The sequence below is a fragment of the Chlorocebus sabaeus genome, chromosome 26, assembly GCF_047675955.1.
Source record: "Chlorocebus sabaeus isolate Y175 chromosome 26, mChlSab1.0.hap1, whole genome shotgun sequence".
In the NCBI taxonomy this organism is placed as follows: domain Eukaryota; kingdom Metazoa; phylum Chordata; class Mammalia; order Primates; family Cercopithecidae; genus Chlorocebus; species Chlorocebus sabaeus.
Window position 1 is genome coordinate 38,803,561 of NC_132929.1, and position 26,934 is coordinate 38,830,494.

A 26,934-nucleotide genomic window follows, 5' to 3' on the forward strand; every position below is an offset into this window, starting at 1 on the left:
GGTGCATAAGTAATTGCGGTTTTTGCCATTATTTTTAATGGCAAAAACCGCAATTACTTATGCACCAACCTAATACTTATTAATAATTTGTGATAGTGAGGGGAAATAATGATTGAGAAGGTGTTCTGCTAAATTAGCTTGGATGTGATTGTTGCCTATTTCAAGACTCACAAGAGTATCTAAAAAGGCTCCCTGGGGGAAAAGTACCACACAGAGGAAAAGGGGGGAAATTCAGTTGGTTTATGTCTATGCATTGTATAAAGCTGGAGCTAGGAAGCAGCCTTTTGGGGTGCTTTCAATGTTTATATGAAGAAACATTGTAGTAACTTAGCAGTTGAATGCTCCCCACCTAAAAAAACTGGAGTTGGCTGGGCGCAGTGGCTCACGCCTATAATCCTAGCACTTTGGGAGGCCGAGGCGGGCAGATCACAAGGTCAGGAGACCGAGACCATCCTGGCCAACATGGTGAAACCCTATCTCTACTAAAAATACAAAAAGTTAGCTGGGCATGGTGGTGCATGCCTGTAGTCCCAGCTACTCGGGAGGCTGAGGCAGGAGAATCACTTGAACCCGGGAGGCGGAGGTTATAGTGAGCTGAGATCGCCCCACTGCACTCCAACCTGGCAACAGAGTGAGACTCCGTCTCAAAAAGCAAAACAAAACAAAACTGGCGTTAATGTTTAAGTCAATTTAGAGGATACGTAATTTACATGTTTTCCTGAAATTTCTTGGAAACCACTTTAAGGGATTCTGTATAGCACTGGTCCCCAACCTTTTTGGCACCAGGGACTGATTTCATAGAAGACAATTTTTCCTCCAGTGACTGGAGGTGGTGGTGTGTGGGAGTGGGGGTGGTTTAGGAATGATTCAAGCGCATTACTTGATTATTATTATGCACTTATATTCTATTTTTATTACATTGTAATATATAGTGAAATAATTATACAACTCACCAATGTAGAATCAGCAGGAGCTGTGAGCTTGTTTTCCTGCAACAAGATGGTCCTATCTGGGGGTGATAGAAGACAGTGACAGATCATCAGGCATTAGATTCTCACAGGAGTGTACAACCTAGATCCCCCGCATGCGCAGTTCACAATAGGGTTTGCGCACCTATGAGAATCGAATGCCACCGCTGATCTGACAGGAGGCTGAGCTTAGGTGGCAATGCAAGTAATGGGGAGCAGCTGTAAATATAGATGAAGCTTCTCTCACTTGCCTGCCATTCACCTCCTGCTGTGCAGCCCAGTACTGGTCCGTGGCCCAGGGGTTGAGAACCCCTGCTGGATAGAATGGAAAATAATAGAAAAATCTAAACAAAGCTGAGTAGCCAGATGACGAGGATTTGGCAAATTGCACCTAAGTTGTATTCACTAACTGGTCTCCTCAGAAAGCTTATTCCTGATATATGATACAGCTTGCTGATATTTGTCAAGGGCTTTGTGGTTCCTTGTCATTGACAGTGATAAATAAGTTTTGAGCTACCATAGTGGGGGAAAATATGTGAGGGAAGGGTTGAACTTTTGAAGTGCCAGAGCCCTTCAAAAGGCATAGCCCTTCGAAAGCCAAAACTCTTGGCTTCGGGTTAGAATCATCTGGGAAACTTAAAAATTACCAGTGCCCAGGTCCCACCCTTGACTAATTAAGTCACAATCTCAGAATTTGGGGAAGGGGGTGGGCCTAATCATGAGTTTTTGTGTGTGTGTGTTTTTTTAAATATTTCTCAGTCATCTTAGTCCATTTTCTGCTGCTATGACAGAATACCTGAAACTGCATAGTTTATAATGAACAGAAATTTATTTAGCTTATAGTTCTGGAGGCTGGGAACTCCAAGGGTATGGCATCAGCATCTGTTGAGGACCTTCATGCTTCATTATCTCATGCTGGAAGACTGGAAAGGGAAGTACGCTCGTGCAGAAGAGAATGTAGGAGGAGCAGGACTCACTTTTATAAAAACCCACTCTCAAGATAACTCACTCCTGTGATAAGGACAATCCATTCTTACAGGCTGCACATGAATCAGCTCTGAAAGGTCCCACCTGTTAGTACTTAGTATCTCTAAGGTCCCACAATGGCAATCTAATTTCAACGTCAGTTTTGGAGAGGACATTCAGATCATAGTACCAGGCAATTCTAGAGTAGAGTCAGGGCTAAAGTCTATTCTGCCTGTTTTCAGCTCTAGCAAGTAATCTGTGGGGAACATTTATTAAAATGTGTATAAAATACTTGCTAACTGTTTAAAATAGATATGCAGGCTTTCCCTCCCGTACTGTCAAATATGCAGATTTTTTTCCATAGTCAATTGCAAAATCTGAATAAAAAAATGGAAGAAGATGGAGGAATATTCTTTAAAGAGGTCTCATAGCCTTCTTTAGGGAAGGATTGGGGTTGAGGAGTAGATAGGAAGCATTGTTTACATGTACTTCAGGAAGTTGGAAATATGGCATGTTCTCAATCTATCTAAATTATATAACTTTGCAGGATGTGATCCATTTGTGTCAGAATAATGAGGCATATAATACGTTGCATTTAACATGTGTGGGAATTCTTTGCTGAGTAATTAGCATTCCTTTCTCCAGCCTGTATTCAGAGGAAACATACCATGCACACCCTCTCTGTGTTCACATTTTCCAGTGCGTTGGAGAGCTTTTTTTCAATAGAAATCTTTGTCCTCTTCCTAATGAGACTTGGATTACATCTGAAGAAACTTAACATATCTTTCTTTGTTTTTCTGGCAGGAATTGATTTTAAAATCAGAACGATAGAACTAGATGGAAAGAAAATTAAGCTTCAGATATGGTAAGTAAACACACACACAGAGTTTCTGCTTTAATTAGGAATTGAAAGTAGGAATTAAATGTGAATTGTAATAAGTTAGAGTCATCTTGTGATAGCTAAAACATCTTTTCTTTATCAGAAGCAAGGGGAAATAAGTAAGTATTGGGAATCCTTCAAAGGTATCTCCACCAAGAGTTGGGAAGGTGAGAAAGGGTACTAACTGTTGGAGCCAGAAGAGATCCCATAGCTCATCTTTCTGAAACTACAATTTTTGAGGGGAGGAAACTAAATTCCAAGGAATGCAAATTACTTCTTCGTCACAGTTGTTGTAGCTTTGAAATCTGATAAGACAAAGTAATCACGTCGTAGGAACCCTTGGCAGGAAGTACAGATCTAGGTTCTAGCCACCATGCCTCCACATTGATGGCTTTGGGCCAGTTATTTCCCGTCTCGGTGTCACCTTTTCCTCACTTGTAAATTGGTTGGATTGATGACATTGGAGTTCCCCTCCAGCTATGATATTTTATGATTTATTTGCATATTTCTTATTAAGTAGAAAAATGAAGACTGAGAAAAAAAGAAAAAAATTATGTCATAGTTCAGGCTGCTCTGTAAGATTTTTTAAACACAGTTTTTTTTCTCATACATAGCACAGTACTTCTGACACCAGATGTCAGGGGCTTCCCCCCCCCCCCCACCAGGTAATTCTCCAGCCGATGCCAATTGGGTATCCTATACTTTTTAATTTTCTTTTTCTTCCTGGGTTGTCCTATAATTTAAGTCAATTCTGATACTGTCTACCTGGAGATAGCGTCAGATCCCACAGGTTGAGGGCTGGGTCCCGCAGTGTCCCCACTTCAGCTGCCAGTTGCAAGTATAGGTTAAGTATCCCTTATCCAAAATGCTTGGGAACAGAAGTGTTTCAGATTTTGGATTTTCTTGGATTTTGGAGTATTTGCATATACATAATGAGATATCTTGGGGATGAGACCCAAGTCTAAACACGAAATTCATTTACGTTTCATATACAGCTGATACACATGAAGCTGAACATAACTTTATACAATATTTTAATTTTTTTTTTTTGAGACGGAGTTTCGCTCTTGTTGCCCAAGCTGGGGTGCAATGGCGTGATCTCAGCTCACTGCAATGTCCACCTCCCGGGTTCAAGTGATTCTCCTGCCTCAGCCTCCTGAGTGGCTGGGATTACAGGCACGCACAACCATGCCCTGCTATTTTTTTGTATTTTTAGTAGAAACGGGGTTTCTACATGGTAGCCAGCTGGTCTTGAACTCCTGACGTCAGGTAATCCGCTCGCCTTGGCCTCCCAAAGTGCTGGGATTACAAGTGTGAGCCACTGCGCCTGGCCAATGAAATTTTTAAAATAAACTGTGTTGTATGCCTACATTTTGACTGTGACCCATCACATGAGCTCAGGTGTGGAATATTCCACTGTGGCATCATGTCAGCACTCAAAAAGTTTTGGATTTGGGAGCATTTTAGATTTTTGATGTTCAGATTAGGGATACTCAACTGCAGTAGGTTGTCACCTCTACTTCTGACCGACTGGCTATAAATTGGGATTCTGATGACCCCTCCTCTGATTCCTTTAATTTACTAGAGCAGCTCACAGAACTCAGGGAAACACTTTATTTGTGTTTACCCATTTATTATTGCAAGGAATACAGATGAACAGCCAGATGGAAGAGATGCACAGGGCAAGGCCTGTGGGAAGGGGTGAGGAACTTCCACACTTCCTTCCTTGTGGGAGGGGGCATCTACCTTCCAAGCACATCCAGCACCTCCACGTGTCTCACTATCCTGAAGCTCTCCAAACCCAGTCCTTTTGGATTTTTATGGAAGCTTCCTTATGTAGCCATGATTGATTACATCGTGGGCCATTGGTGATTAAGTCAAACTTTAGCCCCTCTCCCTTCTCTGGAGGTTGGGTGGTAGGACTGAAAGTTCCAGCCCACTTATCACTTGGTTGATTCTCCTGGCAACCAGCCTCCTATCCTTGGGCTGGACAGGAGCCCCAGCCACCAGTTATTTCATTAGCACACAAAAAGAACTTAAACACTTTGTTGGAGAGTCCAAGAATTTTACTATCTGTATGCCAAGAATCAGGAGCAGAGACCAAATATGTTTCTTATTGTATGTGTTTCTTACTGTATCACACTATCACAGCTACTATAACAAAAATACCATAGACTGGGTGTCTTAAACAATAAACATTTATTTCTCACAGTTCTGGAGGCTGGGAAATCCAAGATCAGGGTGCCAGCAGATCCAGCGTCTAGTGAAGGCTTGCTTCCTGATTTGTAGACAGCTATCCCACTTGTATCCTCACATGGCCCAGAGAGAGATCATCTCTCTGGTGTCTCTTAGAAGAGCACTAATCCCTTTCACAAGGGCTCCACCCTCATGACCTAATTATCTCCCAAAGTCCCTCTATCTAAATACCATCACATTGAGGATTAGGCTTCAACATATAAATGTTGAAAGAACACAAACTATCAGTCCTTAGGATGTTTCCCAACTCTAATGTTGCAATATACAAGGCAAAGATCTTATGATTACCCAACTCTGGTTCATAAACTCCTGAAGAATCTGTCCAACTACAATGAATAAATATGGTTCCTCCAGATTGCTAGATTGAATATTTTTAACATGAACTCAGAAGCTCTTTTTAGATTTTTTTTTAACCTCCTAGAAGCTGGTTTAATTTCTTTCAGTTCAGTGCCTTGCATGGAGCCATCTAGATTTGGAAGCTTTGGGGAGGTTTTTGGTGATGTTTGCAGATCTAATGTGTAATGATGACAGCAGTAGACAAAATGTAGAATTCAGAGCAGCACTAAGAATGAGGCAGGGCTAAAGAGTAAAGTTATACATATTAGCTTTCGCCTTCGGCTCTATTTCTTTTTTGAATCTCAGAACTGGGATAGAAGAAGAATATCCCCCAGCCCTTCTTTTATAGAGAAGGAAACAGGGACTGAGAGTGATTAGATCCACCTGAGGGCATATGTGATGAAGCTGGGACAACTACTCAACTGCCCTGGAACATAGTGATTAGCTTCCTAGTGGTTTCCAGTGTACTTCATTGGAAAATGTTATGAAGGTTACTATAGGCTGCCCTTTCCATCCATTGGTATTGAACAAGATGCCAGATATTTTACAGATTTAAAAAATTACATCTTTTCTCATGATCCCCTCCTTGCGTTTCTCAGAGAATTTCTGACTGTGCTGTGTAGTCCTGATCATAAGTGTTTCTAGGAGCCTGTGTGTGATCAGCTAATTATAACTTAATAGAGAGTAGCCACAACATCATGGCACTATCTCTCATTACTCTCAGCAACAAAATTGTCTCCATTCAGTCCTCACAACTTACATTTAAAGTGGTAGTGTTTTTCTTCCATCCTCACTGCAAAGCGGGTTCTAGGTCAACAGTGTGTTCAAATCAAGAAAATATCGTTAGTCTACCCAAAAGTGCTTGGCTTCCATTTCCCCATGATTTGTTAGCTGTGCATCAAACAAGTGCCCCATGTATCTAATGCTGATCAAAGAGAATGACAAGATAAGGTTGCATTTTTGTGAGGCCTGGCCCAGAGCTGAACAGCTGAGACCTAAGATGCTTGTCTCCTTCAAGAGTATGAGCTGGGCCAGGCGCGGTGGCTCACACCTGTAATCCCAGCACCTTGGGAGACCGAGGCGGGTAGATCACAAGGTCAGGAGTTGGAGACCATCCTGGCCAATATGGTGAAACCCCGTCTCTACTAAAAATACAAAAATTAGCTGGGCATGGTGGTGGGTGCCTGTAGTCCCAGCTACTTGGGAGACTGAGGCAGGAGAATCACTTGAACCCGGGAGGCAGAGGTTGCAGGGAGCCAAGATCATGCCACTGCACTCCAGCCTGGGCAACAGAGCGAGACTCTGTCTCAAAAACAAACAAACAAATAAACAAATAGTATGAGCTGTTTAGTGGCAGAGCTGGGACCATAGTTCCTCTGAGCCTGTTTCCTCATCTGCAGAACTTGGATACTGGTAACACCCCCATCCAGTAGCCCACCCTACTGGGCTGTGGTAGACATCACGTGAGTGCAGTGTGAAAGTATTTTGTAAGGTATATGTCTGTGTTGAGGTATTTATTGCTTTTTAACTTATGATATTCCCTTGGGCCTTCATCTTTTATTAGGATTTGATATATACTAGATTTTTAGTATATTTCCACAAATGCTGCTTTCTGTCCTGCAATTAAATTGTCTTAGTAGCACAGGGAATGAATTAGCTCTGGCTGGAAGTGGAAAATTTGAGAATATTGATTTTCTCAAGTATCAAGGAAATTTAACTTCCTTTATAGGATTGCTTCTATAAATGAAATCAGAAACTCTTGTATTTTTCAGATTGCATTTTAATGGTATGCCATCAGCTAAAAAGCAAAAATATATGAAAGTTTATATAGTTTTGACATGTTGTTTATGTTTAAAAGTCTTTGAAAACGTTGTCAAAATTTATGTGTTGAATTCCAGGTCCCCATGAAATCATGGGCTCCATAGCTGAACGAGTTCTCGAGGAGATCTATTTTATTGTGCTCTGCTGAGCAGAATGTACACAGTAATAAGTCCAGCTCAACTGCTAGCTTTATACAGAAATCAGACATTCAGGCAAGAAAGCAAAAGTGCTTTAATCATTAAGCACTTACAAAAAGGATTATAACTACCTCCGGGAGTCCAAGAATTTAAAATTATTCTCTATTCCCTCCCACGTGTGTTCGACTAATATAACACGCCAGTTCCTAGGAGGATTTTTCTGTGTATTTTTCTGTTGCTGTTTTTATCAAGGTCTGGGTTTTTCACCCAGGTCATTGTGAGCTCTTGACAGGCTCCTGTGGCCACCACCGCCTCCAGCTTGCAGATGTGCAGAGGGCTCCCTTTGTGTCTCGTTCTCCTTTCGCCTGTGACCACTGCACCCTGAGCAGACCAGAATTACATCTCCTACAGCAGGGTTTCTCCTTAGTGATGCTGGTGATGACTTTAAAAACCACTCTCCTTTGTTTCATATTTTAGGGACACAGCAGGTCAGGAAAGATTCCGAACAATCACGACAGCGTACTACAGAGGAGCCATGGTGAGTGTGTTGTAGGGTTTTGTAACTCTTCAGGTAGAAGTAAAGCACGAATGTTTGTTTGCCAAGATTATAGGATTCAAGCTGGAGTCTAGTACAATGGAGAAAAATACAATTTTTGATGGGGAAACAAGACATTTAAAGGGTTTTTTGGTTGTGTTTAGCAACTGTATACTTTGCCAGTGGTCTTCATCATAATAATCAGGTGATTAACTTATAGATGTTCTAGAACTCCTCCACACATTCTGATGTTATTGTATATTTTCATTATTTTTCCTTTTATTAATACCTTATGGCAATCTTAGCAAACCACAAGCCCTATAACTAAGTATTCCTTTCTTATACTGTCTTGTCATTCAGCCCTGCCACCATTATTTCTTACCTCACCACCTCCACAACATCCACTGCTGTGGCTCATGTCTCTGTCATCCCTCTGACCACATTCTGCCAGCTGGCCGGAAAGAATCTGGTGAATCTTGACTACCAAGTTCTTTGCTGAATCCAGGCATTTTCCTTGCTGTCATAACTTTGTCACTTGTTATGTTCTATCCTAAGATGTTTCATCTATTCAGTGCACTTTTATTGCTTTTTGGCTCTGGGCAGTGTGATGCTAGGAGTACAGTGGTGAGTAAGGCAGCTTGGAAGCTGCCTTACTTCCATGAGCTGTGCTTAACCATGCCTAGAATGTCAGGTTCAGACCACGGCTTTATCTCTGGTGTTTAGGCCTAAGCCAAGCACAAGTTGGAGTCTTGAATTATGATGAAATCCAGTATGCTCAGAGAGTCTGACGGTTAAACAACTGAGATCGTGAACCCCAACTGGTAGATTGTAGGGTACCAGCTGCCATCATTCCCAACTCATTGCTTAAAAGATTCTTGTATTCCTGGAGTGGTGCTAGGGTGACAGAGCTGAAGGGGTGATAGCTGTCCCCACGCCTCCAGGAAGATGTGGTCTGAACCCACAGATCCCCTCACTGACATGCTGCCCTTCCTTCTCCACCACCACTCACTCTCCAGTGTTGGAGTAGCATCATAACTCATCCCCACAAGAAGAGTAGGGATTTCTTTTTAAAGCTGAAGTGTACCACTAACCATTTTATGTGTATTTGTTCCGCATACTCCACCCTATAATACTTTTAAGATTGTAAAGGGTCATCGTTTTAATAAAAATAGCTGCCAGCCACTCTCTATTTTGCTTAGACTGGAATCAAAGGGAAGGGGCTTATTATATGTGCCAGGAAGACATTTGTTTGTCATTTGTTTGTTTCCCCCAGGAAAGAATTTTAGGGATAAAAAGAACATCATAACAGGGATGATTTGGAATAGTTTACAGGTAATTCTGATTAGAGGCATCTTAGACACACATGCCTTTCTGTTGAGTAGTTTTTTGCATGCTAGGAATGATGTGCTGACACCATTTGCATGCTCATTTTCACTGGAGGGTGGGCAGGTGCACTTAGAATATGAGAGTAAATGTTTCGCTTGAATGTCTGGCTGTAGTCTATTGTATGAAGAAAGAGGGCATGGAAATATATTAAATAATATGTTTAGATTTGAGGATTGTCTTTTAATTTATTTACTGCCTAGTCTTTCCTCACATTACTTCAGATAATTAGAAATTGTTGCTATTCTAAATAGTATTATCTTTCACATTTTGAAGGTAGAGATTTCTGTCTTTGTTCTCCTGTATACAATGCCAGTGTCTGACACGTAGTAGAGGCTCAATAAATGCTTGCTAAAGGGGTGAATCGGTGGGATATTTTAGACCTAGAAACCATCTTAGATAAATCTTCAGGAAATCCTGCTGTGCCTGAGTCTTGGATCTCTCAAGTCGTCTGTTCCAGTGGGTTGTGGGGCCCGCCATTTTCAGCAAGTAGTGGTTATGGCAGGTTTAGTTTGGTTGATTCAGGTATGTGGCATGTTGACAAGCACTAGACTGGAGTCTGTCACCATATCCCTTCAAACACATCAGCAGCATTCATAGGCATAGCAGTGATCCTGATGGACATTTGGGCTTTGGGGAAAAACAGGACCATATCATTACATTATTAACATTTCTCATAGACCAACACCATCTTCTGAATTCTTAGGAAGCTGTTCTTCTTGTAGATATATACTAGATACATAACGTTTTAACTGATACACTTGAATTTGTATTTCTAACTGATTCATAATATCTTATTAGCTTAAAAACATAAGAAATAGGTGAATGATTTCTGCTATTGAAACTAAAGATATAAATTAATGATAACTGCCATTTATTGAGTCCAAGCTATGTCCCAGACTCTAGGTGAAGTAGTTTACACATATCTCAGTAGATCCTCAAAACGATCTAGTGTGGAAGAAGTATTGTCCTCATTCTGTAAATGAGGTCATGGAGACTGAGAGGAATAAAATAATGTCTACAGGATCTCCCAGTTAATATGTGCTGGAGTCTGAGTTAGGAGCCTCAGACTCTAGAGCTTGTGTTCGTAACACCACACCATGTTCACACTTTCTGTGCTAACCAGTGAAATGAAACTTCATGATGAAATGGCATGTATGATCTGGGTTGTTCACACAGTCCAAAGAATGGTAGAGCTAGGGCAGTAATTTGGGTAATTTTAATATTGTAGGCAGCCAAACACATTGCATCAGGAATTATGCAGAATCCACTTTGATTTATTTTTATTGTGGTAAAATATACATAATAGAACATTTACCATTTTGACGATTTTAAAATGTATAGTTATCTACTTTGACCTTTTTTTTTTTTTTTTTTTTTTTTTATTGAGACAGAGTTTCACTCTTGTTGCCCACGCTGGAGTGCAATGGCACGATCTCAGCTCACTGCAACCTCCACCTCCCAGGTTCAAGTGATTCTCCTGCCTCAGCCTCCCAAGTAGCTGGGATTACAGGCATGCACCACCATGCTCAGCTAATTTTGTATTTTTAATAGAGACAGGGTTTCACCATGTTGGCCAGGCTAGTCTCGAACTCCCGACCTCAGGTGATCCACCTGCCTTGGCCTCCCAAAGTGCTAGGGATTATAGGGGTGAGCCACCACGCCCAGGCTGACCTTTATAAATAAAATTATTTACATTGAAACAATTGTAAAATCGCCTTTCCAGCATGTAACCAAAGTGAAGCATTTGTATTTGAGGCTAGAGGAAGAGAGGATAGAGGAGTTGTTTGTCATTTAAACAATAATGTATGTTTTTCTGGTTGCAAAAAGGATACATATACTATAGGAAACTTTGAAAATCCCAAGAAATCATCTAAAATCCCACTACTCTGAGAGATATATTCTGTTAACATTTAATGTCCTGTATTCTTTGTCTATGTGTATATGTGTGTTTTATATGATATATATATATATTTATGTTTATATTTTATATTTACTTACAAAGTTGGAAGCCAGACCTGGAAGGACTTCCCCCTACCATACTAAGGAATTTTAATTTAAATTTGAGTGTAATGGAGAGGTGCTAAAGAGATTTGATCAATGAAGTGATAGCTCTAGTGCCCTTATGGAAAGTGGATTAGAGGAGGCTAAGAATGAATGCAGGAAAGCTGGATGTGGTGGCTCATGCCCAGAATCTCAGCAGCTCAGGAGGCGGAGGTGGGAGGACTGCTTGAGTTCAGAAGTTTGAGGCCAGCCTGGGCAACATAGCGAGACCTCGTCTCTTAAAAGAAAAAAAAAAAAGGAAGAAAAAAAAAGAATGAAATTCATCAGGCAAATCAATTAAAGATGACGGGAATCCAGGTAAAGACTAATTTGTGAGAATCTGAATAAGGCTGTGTGTGTGATAGGTAAGATTCTGGAATATTTAGGACATTGGGTCTCCAGGACTTAGTGACTGATTGGCTATAGCAAAGAAGATAACTCCCACATGCATGCTTGGACTGGCTGACTGGGTTGTATTACTTTCACCAAAATGGTAATACAGGGACAAATAGAAGATTCAAAGGAGACAAGACAACCTCATGTTTTACTTCGTTGAGTTTGCCGTGATCACAGTGGGTATCTATTGGCCAATGTCCAGACAGTGGTCTCTCGAGTACCCCAGCCTAGCCCTTCAGCCTCATCTTGTGCCCTCCACCCATTAGATCTGTGCAGCCTTGCCAAGCTGACTTTCTTTCACTCAATCCAGTGGTCTCTGGTTCAACATCAGCAAGAGATTTACAATGTTTCTGCTATTTGCCAGGTACCTGGGCTTCCCCTCTTCACCCTAGCTCCTAGTTCTTTGCCTAGTTTAAGTCTACTAAGTTCCCAGGCTTTGGCTTTAATGTCATTTTCTCAGGGAAGCCTCCCCTGCCCACTCCAGCCCCTCAACCAGACTCAATTACATCCCTAGCATATGAGCTCCCCGTGCATCTTCATAGCAATTGTCAAAATTATGATTAGTTGTATAGATATCGGTTCATTGTCTGTTGTCTTTGCTAGCCATCTACAAGAGGAAGAGACCTTTTCTATCTTGTTCATTGCTAGTAGCATCTAGTATAGTATCAGGCACACAGTAGGTGCTCACTAAATATTTGTGTAGTAGATGGACAGGTGAGTAGTTCTAGCACTTAGTACAGAAGTGTGGTCTGGGGATATAGATTTTGCAATAGCATACCGGTGTTAGTTTAAACATTTGGAAGGTAAACCTCTAAATACCAGACATGGGCCGGGTGCAGTGGCTCACGCCTGTAATCCCAGCACTTTGGGAGACTGAGGTGGGCGGATCACAAGGTCAGGAGATCGAGACTATCCTGGCTAATACGGTGAAACCCCGTCTCTACTAAAAATACAAAAACTTAGCCGGGTGTGGTGGCGGGCACCTGTAGTCCCAGCTACTCGGGAGGCTGAGGCAGGAGAATGGTGTGAACCTGGGAGGCAGAGCTTGCAGTGTGTGGAGATCGTGCCCCTGTACTCCAGCCTGGGTGACAGAGGGAGACTGTCTCAAAAGAAAAAAAAAGAAAGAAAGAGATATCAGACATGGAGTCTTTAAAAATATGACGAGAATGCCTTTCATTAAACCAGTATAACAAATACATTGGATTTTAAGTGTCTGTGATGTACTTAGATAAATAGTGACAACCTATTTTTTGATCAACATATATAAAAAATAATTTTAAATCAGTGTAGTCTCAATCTTAGTAGAACAGTAGGAAGCAAGATAGTTTCTACTTGGAATAAACAAGTGCACAATGGAAGTGACGAACTCTTACTCCCAGTGTTATCTGTGTTTTGACTGAACACTCAGCCCCAGTTGATGCTGATTGTTTTCATGTTAGGCCAGGTGGAAAGGGTGTCTCACCTTTACCACAATCACCAGTTCATTAAAGGTTAACAGTGAAAATGTTAACAGGGTTTTTATTTACATGGTGAGACCAGTGGAATAATGTATTTATTGATTTTTGTTTCTCTGTACTTTTCAAATTTATTATGAATCCTTTTGTAAAGGGAAAAATGGACAAACAAAAGGTTTCTGGAGGGTAGGAGTACATTGACATTATATACTATAACTTTAAATATATAAAGTACTAAATGAAGGTCTTTTTCCCCATTACAGGGCATTATGCTGGTCTATGACATCACAAATGAAAAATCCTTTGACAATATTAAAAATTGGATCAGAAACATTGAAGAGGTATGTGCGGAAAGAGAATGGTGACATTGGAGAAGAGTCCTACTGGGTGCTTGTAAAAGGCTCCTCTGTCTCTGCAAGGCAGCTGAGCTGCTTAGAAGCAGGGCATGGGCAGGTTGGGCCCTCTCTGAAGAGCTCCATAAATCTCTGGTGCTGCCAGTCTGACTACTGGAGCATAGGGGAACAGAGAAGTAATGTCACGAGATTTTAAGTTTGGGCCAGATATGGGAAATAATTTAATCCTAGATCACATTTTACACATGAATAACAGACCAGAAAGAAATGATTTGCCTGTGCTCATACAGCCTTTAAAAAGAAGAGCCAGGATTAAAACATCTGGTTCCCAGCTTCTATCCCACCATGCTGTTTGGCTAGCAACAGTATCTCTTTACCCTGGCAACTTTTTACCCTTCTGACATTTTCTCCATCTTAGATATTTGAAGATTGTTTTAATCCCAGGATAATTGGTGTTAAGATTTTTTAATGTCTTTGTCACTTAAGAAAGAAATCTGACTGATATAATTTTGTACACGTTTCTATTAACTTAGATGAATTTCTTTTTTAAATAGTTCAGAATCCAGAATACCTTCTCCACTGGTTCACTCAGTACCAAGTTTTTGTCCTTCTTTGACCCAAATATTTGGAAATTTTGTCATTAGATCACCGTAAGCTTTATTTGTGTTTGTTCCACCTTCTTTCCAAAACTCGGGAAGAAGGTTTGCACAGGCTCTGTGAGGGCTCTTGTGCTGTAGCTTTGCCCCTCCTCCCACCTTTAAACTTTTCTCTGAATTAGGCCTTGTGTGAGTGAAAGATTATTTGTCTTATTAAATTCATGTGTTTCTGACAAGTTGGATTTGTCTATTAAGTAATGGGTTTTTCTCAGGCTGTTTTTATAGCATGCTATTTTCTCCCTGCAGCATGCCTCTTCCGATGTTGAAAGAATGATCCTGGGTAACAAATGTGATATGAATGACAAAAGACAAGTGTCAAAAGAAAGAGGGGAGAAGGTAAATGTGAATGGAATGAATAAAGGTTGGATTCTACTCACATTAAGCATTTCTTTTCTTCATATTGTTTAATTATTGATTTAAGTTTTTTTTTTAATCTGTGTTTTAATCCTTTTAAATTGGATATCAACAACAAAGAGATGTAATCCATACTTGAATGGTGTGAATTAGTATTCGAGATCCAGCTCCCTATACTGTGTGGTCATGACTCATTCCTAAAGAATTTGCTAATGTTTTCTGGGAGATACAAATTGGTCCTTTCTCAGATTCCTGCAGCTTAGAGTTCAGGCTGTTTCTTCCAGATCTGTGTGAAAATGCCCAGTTTTGAAGTTAAAGTAATTCATTCTTTTTTTAAAAAAAGTTACAGGGTAGGTGACGTTTCAACAGGAATCATTTTCCAATTCATTTTTTTCCCTAAGAATATTTTACTATACATTAGCTTTAGGTTTTATGGATAAATTCCTTGTAATTGATCAAGCTATGGATGTCAATTATATGTTGTTTATGGGCATTTCTCTCTTTTGTGTCCTCTTGTAAAGCAAAGGGATATTTTGTGCACATATTTACTTCTGTGGCAGATTCTAAATTGACTTAGAAGCTTCACTTTTTAAGTCTTGGAATTTTGCTTTAACCTTTAAAAAATTATATATGCAAATTGAATTTTCTTTTTTCTTTCTTTTTTCTTTCTTTTTTTTTTTTTTTGAGACAGAGTCTTGCTCTGTCTCCCAGGCTGGAGTGCAGTGGTGTATTCTCAGTTCACTGCAACCTCTGCCTCCTGGGTTCAAGCAATTCTTATGCCTCAGCCTCCAAGAAGCTGGGATTATAGGCATGTGCCACCACACCCGGCTAGTTTTTGTATTTTTAATAGAAACGGGGTTTTGCCATGCTGGCCAGGCTGGTCTTGAACTCCTGGCCTCAAGCAGTCCACCTGCCTCGGCCTCCCAAAGTACTGGGATTACAGGTGTGAGCCACCATGCCTGGCCACATTTTGTTTTTCAATTTGACTGTGAACTTTTGGTGCAGACTTTTTTCCCCTAAAAACATTTACTTAATTTTAGCATTGTAAATAAACTAGGAACTTTTTGAGGAATATATGAGAGTTCACAGTTTGTCTTAATAGAAATCAAAGCTTGAATACTTTAGTATTTAAATTTTTGTTGAATTCTGGACTCATTTATTAAAAGTAATTAAGGCCTGGCACGATGGCTCACACCTGTAATCCCAGCACTTTGAGAGGCCAAGGTGGGCGGATCACGAGGTCAGGAGTTCAAAACCAGCCTGACCAACATGGTGAAACCCCGTCTCTACTAAAATTACAAAAATTAGCTGGGCATGGTGGCACGCACCTGTTATCCCTGCTACTCAGGAGGCTGAGGCAGGAGAATCGCTTGAACCCGGGAGGCGGAGGTTGCAGTGAGCTGAGATAGTGCCACTGCACTCCAGCCTGGGCAACAGAGCGACACTCTGTCTCAAAAAAAAAAAAAAAGTAATTAAAAGTCAGTATAGTTTTTTGTTTTTTATTTGAGACAGAGTTTCACTCTTGTCATCCAGGCTGGAATGCAGTTGCACGATCTGGGCCCACTACAACCTCCAGCACCCTGGTTCAAGCGATTCTCTTGTCTCAGCCTCCCAAGTAGCTGGGATTATAGACGCCCGCCGCCACACCTGGCTAATTTTTGTATTTTTAGTAGAGACCGGGTTTCGCCATGTGCCATCCTGGTCTCTAACTCCTGACCTCAGGTGATCCGCCCGCCTCGACCTCCCAAAGTGCTAGGATTACTGGCGCGAGCCATTGCGCCCGGTCAGTATAGTAAAGTTGGAGAATTATACTTTGGGAGCAGATAAAAGGAGTGAATGAATCCCAGGCTAATGGTAGTTTTACCAGTGGAGGATCTTGACTACAAAGTCATCCAGGTTCTTGGCATTTTGAGCAAAGAACTGGACAAAACGCACAAACAAAACAATGAAAGAATGAAGACAAAAAAAGCACAGAATTATCGAAATGAAAGTGTACTCCACAGAGTGGGAGTGGGCTTGAGCAAGCAGCTTGAGCACTGGTTACAGAATTTTCTGAGGTTTAAATACCCTCTAGAAATTTTCCATGGGTTACTTCGTTCACACCCTACATAAATGAAGTAGTGGCCCATGACCAGTCTGATTGGTTGCAGAAGGTGACCAATCAGAGGATGAAATGAAGTTACAAAGTTATGCCCTGCGCAGACGTCTGATTGGTTGTGGGAGAGGACCAATCAGCGGTACTTTCCATTTTTAATCTGTGAGTCAGAAAACAGGAGGAGGTTGCAAAGGGAATAACCCCTGTACTTTTGTTACCTGGGCGTGGAAGGCTGGGGTTTTTCTTTTGATTTAGTTATAGGAAGTCAGTATGAATTGGTTTTAGGTTCCCTGCCAACAGACCCTATTCTCCTACCTCAGGAGATATTTATCCTATATTAGAGAACTAAAAGTACAAAAAAAGAAAAAAAGAGAAGTACTTAAATTATTATTATTATTTTATTTTATTTATTTATTTATTTTGAGACAGTCTTGGTCTGTCACCCGGGCTGGAGTGCAGTGACGTGATCTCCATTTGCTCCAACCTCCGCCTCCCGGGTTCATGCAATTCTCCTGCCTCAGCCTCCTGAGTAGCTGGGACTACAGGCGCGTGTCACCACGCCTGTCTAATTTTTTATATTTTCAGTAGAGACGGGATTTCATCATGTTAGCCAGGAGGGTCTCGATCTCTTGACCTCGTGATCCACCTGCCTCGGCCTCCCAAAGTGCGTGAGCCACCACGCCCGGCCTTAAATTATGTTTTAAATGGAAGTTGTGCCATCTTTCTTATGATGATTAAGTTAAATTATTAAATTCCGAATACAGTAGAAGAAAACAAAGAAATTTGAGAACCACAGGAGTTCTGAAATAGATACCCTACCTTTGAGACTTTGAAAAACCTAAGAAATATAAATGCATTATATGTTCAAGCATCTTTTGCTAAATTTAAATATTTCTGTTTGCCTTTCAGCTAGCAATTGACTATGGGATTAAATTCTTGGAGACAAGCGCAAAATCCAGTGCAAATGTAGAAGAGGTAAGAAGGAAACGTTTGGTGACTTGTTACAGAGCAGCACAGGTGCTTAGGGGCCTGTGTTCAAGCAGCTCTCAAAGCTTTGGTATTTTCTGACCTAGTGAATGCCTTTTGTTGACCCAACTCCACTTTGTAGGCTTTTGTGCCTCTGATTTTTTTTTTTTTTTTTTTTTTTTTTTTTGAGATGGTGTCTCGCTCTGTTGCCAGGCTGGAATGCAGTGGCATGATCTCGGCTCACTGCAACCTCTGTCTCCCAGGTTCAAGCGATTCTCCTGTGTCAGCCTCCTGAGTAGCTGGTACTACAGGTGTGCACCACCACGCCCAGCTAATTTTTGTATTTTTAGTAGAAACAGGGTTTCATCATGTTGGCCAGGATGGTCTCGATCTCTTGACCTCGTGATCCACTCGCCTTGGCCTCCCAAAGTGCTGGGATTACAGGCGTGAGCCACCACAACCGGCTGCTTCTGATTTTTATGCAGACACTGGTTGTTGAATTTCTAGCATGTAGCCTCCACGTGAGTTAATTAGATTGCACAGTTAAGATTCACAGAATAGAATGTGGAAGTTCAGTTTTGCCCTTTGTTTGGGCAGCTGGAAATCCTTGACTAGAAGACCAACCAGTGTCCTGTGCTCATTCATGTCATCCTGTATGCCTGCAGCAGAAGAGTTAAATCACTTTCAAGGCTGTACTCTCTCAAGGGAAAATTAAGCTGTTAGTTTATAGGACACATTCCTTTAGTGTACACATTTGAGGTAGATTAAGCACAATAAATTGTAACAGTGGCATTTAGTAGAAATAAGAAAGTGTGTTTATCAGGGAGTAGCGTTAATAAATTTTCATTAAGATAGCTGTTAAGGAAAACCAAACCATCTAAAGTCTTAGGAGAATACGTTTTCTTCAATACCTAACGTAGATGACCAGTTGATGGGTGCAGCAAACCACCATGGCACGTGTATACCTATGTAACAAACCTGCACATTCTGCACATGTATACCAGAACTTAAAGTGTTAAAAAAAAAAAAATAGGTTTTCTTCACCAAGAGAACTGTTGATATTTTCTTTTTTAAAAAACATTTTTTCAACTGATCATAAAAATAATACATGTAATTTACTGTAATTTACATGTGATATGTATTAATACATGTAATTAATCATACTGATAGTCTCATAAACATTTAATTTCCTAGGTTACTCATTGTTCATCATAACATGATGGTTAAAACTTGAGACCTACATGACTTTATTAGCCAGTGGACACTGATCAGAACTTTTTCTTTGTTTTAAATAATGTAACAGTTATTTGTTTAAGTTGGCGGATGGGTGTTAGGAAACAGGAAGCCTCTACTGATTTATTTACACAAGCTTAGATAAGCAGAAAAATGCTTCCCTCTGCTTGCTACAAAAGGATTTCCCGCCATCAGAAATAATCCAAGTTAAAAATGGGCAAAAGATCTGAATAGACATTTCTCAAAAGAGGACAAACAAATGGCCAACAGGTATATGAAAAAATGGCGACATCTAGTCACCGGGGCAATGCATATCAAAACTACAGTGAGCTATCATCTCACCAATTAAAATGGCTTTTATCAAAGAGATAGGCAATAATAAATGCTGGAAAGGATGTAGAGAAAGGGGAACCCTCATATATTGTGGGTAGGAATGTAAATTAGTACAGCCACTATGGAGAACAACCAAAAAACTAAAAATAGAACTGCCATATGATCCAGCAGTCTCACCTGGATATTTACCCAAAAGAAAGAAATCAGTATATCAACCTAAGTGTCCATCAGTGGATGAACGGATAAAGAAAATGTGGTATGGGCCAGGCACGGTGGCTCACGCCTTTAATCCCAGCACCTTGGGAGGCCGAGGTGGGCAGATCACGAGGTCGGGAGATCGAGACCGTCTTGGCTAACACGGTGAAACCCCGTCTCTACTAAAAAAATACAAAAAATTAGCCGGTCATGGTGGTGGGCACCTGTAGTCCAAGCTACTCGGGAGGCTGAGGCAGGAGAATGGCGTGAACCCGGGAGGCGGAGCTTGCAGCGAGCGGAGATTGTGCCACTGCACCCAGCCTGGGCAACAGAGTGAGACTCCGTCTAAAAAATAAATAAATAAATAATAATGTGGTATGTATATGCAATGGAATACTATTCAGCAATAAAAAGCAATGAAATCCTATAATATGCAACAGTATGGATAGAGCTCCCTGAACTGGGAGTTGCCTGAGCTGCTTATTCTAGCCAGGCATACAGATGGTAACAATTTTACCAGAGCTTTAAATCAGTGTGGTTAGACTCATAGGTGACGAGTTTGACAGTGAGACACTGACAATGAGTAATAATAGTAGTTGTCATATTTATTTGATTAGATTGGAAATAATCCTTGTCGTGAACAGTTTTTGGGGATCAGGAGTGTTGGGAACAAAGAGGCTGATTTAACAGTGGGTTTAGCATGGGGACAAATGGAAAATCTTTAATAGTTCTTGGCTTCATAGAAAAAGAGATGATGGGTTTAAAAAATGCTTGGTTTGTATCAAGAGACATTATGGATAAATTATCACTAAGATTAATCAGATTTGCCCTGCTTCTATTTGAACTGACTTCCACAGTGGGGAGTTTAGCCAAGAGCTCCAGCAACTGTTGGGATTTTGAAGTGTTAAGACACGGAGAATTATGCATATTCAGCTATAACAGTGAGAGCAATTTGAAAGAAAAGGTCAGAAATAAAAAGTAGAGTTTTTGTGAAGACATATTTTAGAGCTATAGGGTAATACATAATGATTCACTCATTAAACTAGACATTCAGCATCTCCTAGATCAGCACTGTGCCCTGCTCTAGGGAAGTTGGGTAGCTTAGACAGAGCTTCTGTCCTGTTTTTGGTGTACTGAGGAAGTTACTCGTGATTCAACAAGGGTGTTATTGTGAGAGATATTATGTCACATGAAGAAAATGTTTGATGAATGAATGATGGTTTGATAACATTAGAAAATGTTTATGATACAATCTCAAAAGAGTAAATACATGCATACTATGATTACAATTGTTACTTTCTTAATGTTAAAACTTTAAAGTGGTATATTTATAGTGAAATAATGAAAAATTCTGTATTTCTGTTTTAAAATAAGTCAGGCATCGTGGCTCACACCTGCAGTTCTAGCTACTCAGGAGAGACTAAGGTGGGAGGATTGCTTGAGCCCAGGAGTTCCAATCCAGCCAGGGCAATATAGCAAGACCCCATCTCTGAGGTGGGGGGAATATATATATATAGTGAATATATAATAATGAAAATGTTTTGTTTTACCTATAGGCATTTTTTACACTTGCACGAGATATAATGACAAAACTCAACAGAAAAATGGTTTGTATCACTTATAATTTTTATTTCCATTATGCTCTCTATTTGGCATTTGATAAAAAGGATAGGTCTAATTATAAGATATTCACATTAAACTCATTTTTTTCCCTGACTCAGATACTCATTTGGTTGAACTCTGATTCTTAGTTCTATTTGTTTAGGATTCTTATTTCTGAACTGCAGCTGTTTCATATCTTTCATCTGGCTGTTTAAGTGATCTTGAAATTGAATTTTGACCAGAATAATAAAAATAGTAATGGCACAAATTCGATTTTTGCCATAAAATTATCCAGTTCAGTTTTCATGTGACAGATATTTATATCTATGTAGCTATGATTTTGAAGTTGCTAAAGTGTGCTTAAATTTGAAATCATTAAGACAACCTTGAAAGTTTGTTTTGTGCTGAGTCCTGAGTATAATTGCATACCTTATACTGCTAGCTCTTCTTACCTCTAACAGAATTGCCTATGCCAGTATCTTAACATTGTTTCCATCATTACCTTTGAAACTTTGCACTCCATTGGAACTAGAAATAGAAGCTTCCTATCTAATACATTATTGATATAAAAGCTGCTGTTGTAAGGGCATTTTCCTCTTTTTAATTCACCATTTCCAAATAAAAAGACAACATTGGTGCTTAACTAGTTCCCGTTCTAATAAAATACTCTAGTGAATACACATGTCACTAGAATACACATTTCACATGGTGTGGTTAGTTATTTTTATTTTTTAGGTAACCGAGGTCAAATCATGAAACTTTTATTTCCTTGGTAACTTTATCTTCTATTTTTTAGAATGACAGCAATTCAGCAGGAGCAGGTGGACCAGTGAAAATAACAGAAAACCGATCAAAGAAGACCAGTTTCTTTCGTTGCTCGCTACTTTGATGAACTCTTTCTGAGAGACTGCAGCACACCTAGAGGGCCCTTTCCTGCTTCTCTGAAAGCACAGGTCACCCAGCCTCAGAATCACACCTCCCGGCTGCTGCTGAGAGCACCACTGAACCTAGACCTCTCAACACAGAATGCCAAGTGGATTCCAGCCTCATGGCCTAGCAAAAGGACAGGCTGCTTTTTTCAAACATGGAAGCAATGAAGTGGAGACACATGCAGGACCTAACTTGTTTTTTCCTTGTTTTAGTACCTGTTGCAGAAGTTGTTATCTTTCTTCTTTACTTTGCACATCAGTGTTAGCCTTTCCCTATTTCAGCACAATCTTAGACTCATGTTTGCACACTTTTGTGTCATGAAGTTCTAGACAAAATTGTACGTGTGGCAATGTTAAAAGCAGAGCATTTACAGCAGAGGTTAATATACTAAAAGGGTATTTGGTCTGGTTCATGTGGTCAAATATTACTGCCTTGGTAGCATTTATTTAAGGGCTTTTTCTTAAATAAGAATCATTAAAGTCATTAAAAAATTTTACTGAAATGCCCATCTAGTCATCAAAGGCCACAATTTCTTTATTTCTTCAGATTGTTAAGAGCTTTGCTCCTTCCTGACCTGTTTGCCAGAGTCTGGGTAGCTGAATGAATCACTTTTTAAAATGATTACCTCTGCCTAATCTATAGAAACTGCATCTGGAAATCACCATAATCTCATTTTCCCTGGGGTTTGTATTTGCTATTCTTTTCCATGTTTGACTTACTGTAATCACTCAGTTACCTAAAACTAATAACACATTCGAACATTATTATCTGTTTCTATTTGTGAACTTCTTGAGCTGAAATTTTACGTGGGCTGAGAGATATACTATTTAGGGTTTTAGTCCAGCGTCTAACTGTGATTCTGTCAATAAGGATATGTAATAGATTTTTTCTTAGGTTCACTCCTTAGCTGGCTGGTTTAGTTGTAATACCAAATTCCTGCCATAATCCCTGTCTACAAAAGTTAGGTTTAGATTTTAGTTTGTGGAAAGCTTACCTATGTAAAGACAGATTAACTTGTTGATATAAATTTAATAGAGCTAGCTCTTGGTAATAGTGAAAATAATGACTTTTGGTTGGTTTTATTTGGGAGGTATTTTTAGAAATAAAAGTACTTAGACCTAGTGTAACCTCTAGGAAAAGTCTTGCCTTTTCATTAGAGAAAACAGGACCAAGGTTTCAGTTTTCAAACAGCTGTTGTTGAATGTGTAGAACCCAGTTCCATCTGTTTTGGTTCATTGTTATAGAACTTAGTCTAGTCATCTGGGCTAAAGCCGACCAAAAGCTTAGTTGCCTTTCTCAGCAAACACTGGTACTGGTATACTTGTGTAGATAAAACCATCATAAGGTATTTAGTGTTAACTTATGTGCCAAATTCAGATCACTATGTCATTGCTGTTACTCTAGCCTTCAGTGTCATAACGCAGAGGGGGGATAATACCGAGGGGATGAGGGAAATGAATTCTGTTAATAATTATTCTTCCTGGTATGCCTGTTTTGCTTCACAAAGGCTACTATCATGCTGGATAGTTAAGAACAGGAGATGGCAGTGGAAAGGGATTGCTTGTTACCACAGAGAATTCTCTTCAAATTAAGATATGTCATTAGAATGCCTGGACCAGTCAATCTTTCGTACTTACTTGAAAATAAAGGAACAATTTAGCAGCTCCAAATATGCCCAAACTATTTTTGATATACTAAACTTATTGTTGACAAATTTCAGCCTCCGTAAATTTTTTTTGTAATTACCTATAGGCTTAAAAGTCATTCATTGCTCTTCTAGTATAATTAGCAGTTCCATGATTGAAAGTTTATTGTAATTCTATCTTCAAATTAGATACATTTTCAAAAGGAAAAAATAATTTTTTAGAAACATCTTATATTGACTATTTCCTGAAAAAAATCCAAGCAGTTAAGCTTTCTGGATGGTAACAAAGTACCTTCTAAAAGATAAGTGCTATGACACCATGTATGAATGTAATTCTCTTAGTAATTTACCTCTATTTGGTGTCTTAATGCTTTGGTTTATATAATCTCAGGGGTTGTCTGCAAACCAAAACTGACATATTCTGTGGTTAGCTTTTATTACTTTTTTTTTTTTTTTTTTAACAGAATGCTTTGCTTTGGTTCTATTTCTTCTTGCTTCTTTTGTCTTATGTGGAATAACTAGTCTCCATGAACTTCACTTGAAAGAGCCTGTGAAAGTTAGATGAGTCTAAAAGTGCTCTTTGAAGTAGCAGCAAACTGGGAGTATATGCTCTGTTATATAGAAATAAATTGTCCTTGCTATTTTCTTACATTTAGCTTTGCTAAATTGTATATACATTGAGCTAAGACCTTAGGTAATTCACTTTCTGCATGATAAAATGACCCAATAAATATTCCACTTTGCTTAATAATGTACATACAGTGCATTATTTTTTCTATTTGTAGATGAATTCAATGACAGATAATTGTCTGTTCCCTGCTGAAACAGAAGAAATCTAGTTTTTTGTGGACATTTTTGCGGTCTTACGGATAAGGTACATGAAGAGTTTTGCAGCAGTATTAGTGGTTCCGTGGCTGCACTCTATTATCATGTGTAAATTTTTGACAGTGATTGGACTAGACCTTTTCAAATAGAGTCTGAGCCTGTCAGACAGTGAAAATGTGCTGTAACTAAGTAGCATGTAAATCAGTTGATTGTAAAATGTTTCACTGGGAACTTATTTTAGCTATATTTTACTTGGACAGACTATGATACAATAATCTACCTGTGCATCAGTTAGTGGGTGCTGCAGGGTTTCTTACTATTTACATAAACATTTTGTGCAGTCTTTGTTATAAATTTTCAGAAGACTATACTCTTTACTTTGAAGGACTATTTTTTAATTATACCTCATTTAGCTAACTAGTATTCTAATACCTGGTAGAAAAACAGTGAGCCAGCTTTTAAGCATCTAACAAAATTTAGACTCTATGTTTTGTTTTGAACTGAAGACATCATTGGGAAAGGTAGGAAATATTAGTTTAGAATAGAGCATACATGTCATATCCAGTAGCATAAAAAAAGTATTATCTCCCTGTCTCCATTAATAAATTTAGCTGTGCAATATAGGTGCGTTTTTGCAGAAGTTTCTAAGTAAGAGATTATAACTCCATTTTACAGGTTCTGAATGCTGAGAGTCTATATTAAGGCTTATAAAGTTTTTCCTGTGATCAGTAAGTGATACATTTAAGCAGACATTCTTTCCAAGTTCATGACTTAGATTCCTTTACAAATGTAGTTCTCAGTCTTTAAAGATGAGCTTCTAAGCTGAAGATTTGAAAACCACATTTCATTATGTTGGTTTACTTATCGTAAATTTTAAGCACTCATTTCTGCAATCAGGTTTCTTAGAATTTTTTTTTTTTTAACAGAAGAGACATTTCTTTTTCCTTGTTACATCCAAAGGGGGTACAGGAGTGGTTGGAAAGGAATGTCTAAAACTGAAATCCCTTGATACAGAGGGACCCAGACGGACAGGATATGCTAAAAGAATTTCAAATTCTAGCACGACGTTAGAGTAGAATCAGTCATTTTTTTAGGCTAATAAAATTAATGACTATCATGTTCACTCTGAAAAAAATCTAAATGAAATGTACAGAAATAAAAATTAGCAAACAATTATTCTAGGGATATTTTCAGATTTTACTTCATTTCTTGAAATGCGTGTGCCATATGCAATTGCATTTCTTGTGCCAAGAAACTAAGAGAACTTATTTCACTTTCTTACCTTTTTTTAAAATGTGAATTTAGTTATTATAGTTCAATTTTATGACCTTACAGATGGGTTTTATTTTGTTTGCAGCTGACACTGCAGTTCCTTTCATGCAAAATACCATAAACTGTTTGATGAAAATCATGCCCCTAATGGAAACTCTCTCGTTTTTCCATATAATTATCCTACTGTACATGTTTAAACATATTTTGTTTTTACTCCAGTGGCTTAATGTGAAAAGCTCCTGCAGATAAGTGGACCTGTCATGTGGTTAATCTTGTTTAAGCCAGTTCATTAACTGTGTACTGATACTGATGCTGTGTTTTTTTTAAATGGATTTTATTCCAGGTGAACTTTTTTTTTATAATAATGTTCGTCTAAAATAAAAACTACGTAATGAAAATGAAAATGCTAATGGCTCTCTGAAATGGACTGCACATTTAAAAAATGTTTCTGCAAATTTGGACCAGACGCAGTGGCTCACGCCTGTGGCCCCAGCACTTTGGAAGGCTGGGGTGGGTGGATCACTTGAGGTCGGGAATTCAAAACTAACCTGGCCAGCATGGTGAGACACTGATCTCTACTACAAAATTACAAAATACAAAAATTAGCCGAGCATGGCAGGGCACACCTGTGGTCCCGGCTGCTCAGGAGGCTGAGGTGGAAGAATTGCTTGGACTTGGGAGGTGGAGGTTGCCATGAGCTGGGATCGGGCCATTGCACTCCAGCCTGCACAGTGGAGTGAGACCTGTTTCACAAAAATAAATAAATAAATAAAATTTAAAATGTTTCTGCAAATTTGATAGGTATATGACTCAAACCATGGCAGACTTAAGATATTTTAGCAAACTTTATATCTGACCCAGAATTGTTTAAAGATCTAGAAAAATAGCCAGCTCCCCTGTTCCTGTTCATCATACTTAGCTCAGCATACACTGAAGTTATTCTGTTGTAGAACCTGTAGCTTTAAATTGATCACCCTTCCTTTCTTAGACCTTGCACATTTAGTTTCTGTTGTTGTGTTTTCACTTGAAAATAATTTCTTTTGTGGTGCTTTTTTTTTTTTTTAAATTAGATGGAGCCCCACTCTGTTGCCCAGGCTGGAGTGTAGTGGCACAATCCCGACTCACTGCAACCTCTGCCTCCCAGGTTCAAGCAATTCTCTTGCCTCAGCCTCCCAAGTAGCTGGGATTACAGGCACACACCACCATGCCCAGCTAATTTTGTATTTTTAGTAGAGATGGGGTTTTGCCATGTTGGCTAGGCTGGTCTTGAACTCCTGACCTCAGGTGATCGGCCCGCCTT

At 39.4% G+C, this 26,934-nt stretch overlaps 1 protein-coding gene across 1 annotated transcript in view; it reads left to right on the forward strand.

Moving 5' to 3' along the window:
- RAB8B (RAB8B, member RAS oncogene family) overlaps positions 1–26,038 on the forward strand; it is a 79,714-nt gene extending 53,676 nt beyond the window's left edge. Inside the window, exons 2-8 of the mRNA XM_008016341.3 lie at positions 2,739–2,799; positions 7,842–7,902; positions 13,439–13,516; positions 14,431–14,520; positions 17,543–17,608; positions 20,917–20,967; positions 21,759–26,038. Of these exons, the coding sequence (XP_008014532.2) occupies positions 2,739–2,799; positions 7,842–7,902; positions 13,439–13,516; positions 14,431–14,520; positions 17,543–17,608; positions 20,917–20,967; positions 21,759–21,851 (500 nt within the window). The 3' untranslated portion in view covers positions 21,852–26,038. The remainder of the gene's footprint in view (positions 1–2,738; positions 2,800–7,841; positions 7,903–13,438; positions 13,517–14,430; positions 14,521–17,542; positions 17,609–20,916; positions 20,968–21,758) is intronic.
- Positions 26,039–26,934: the final 896 nt, after the last annotated feature.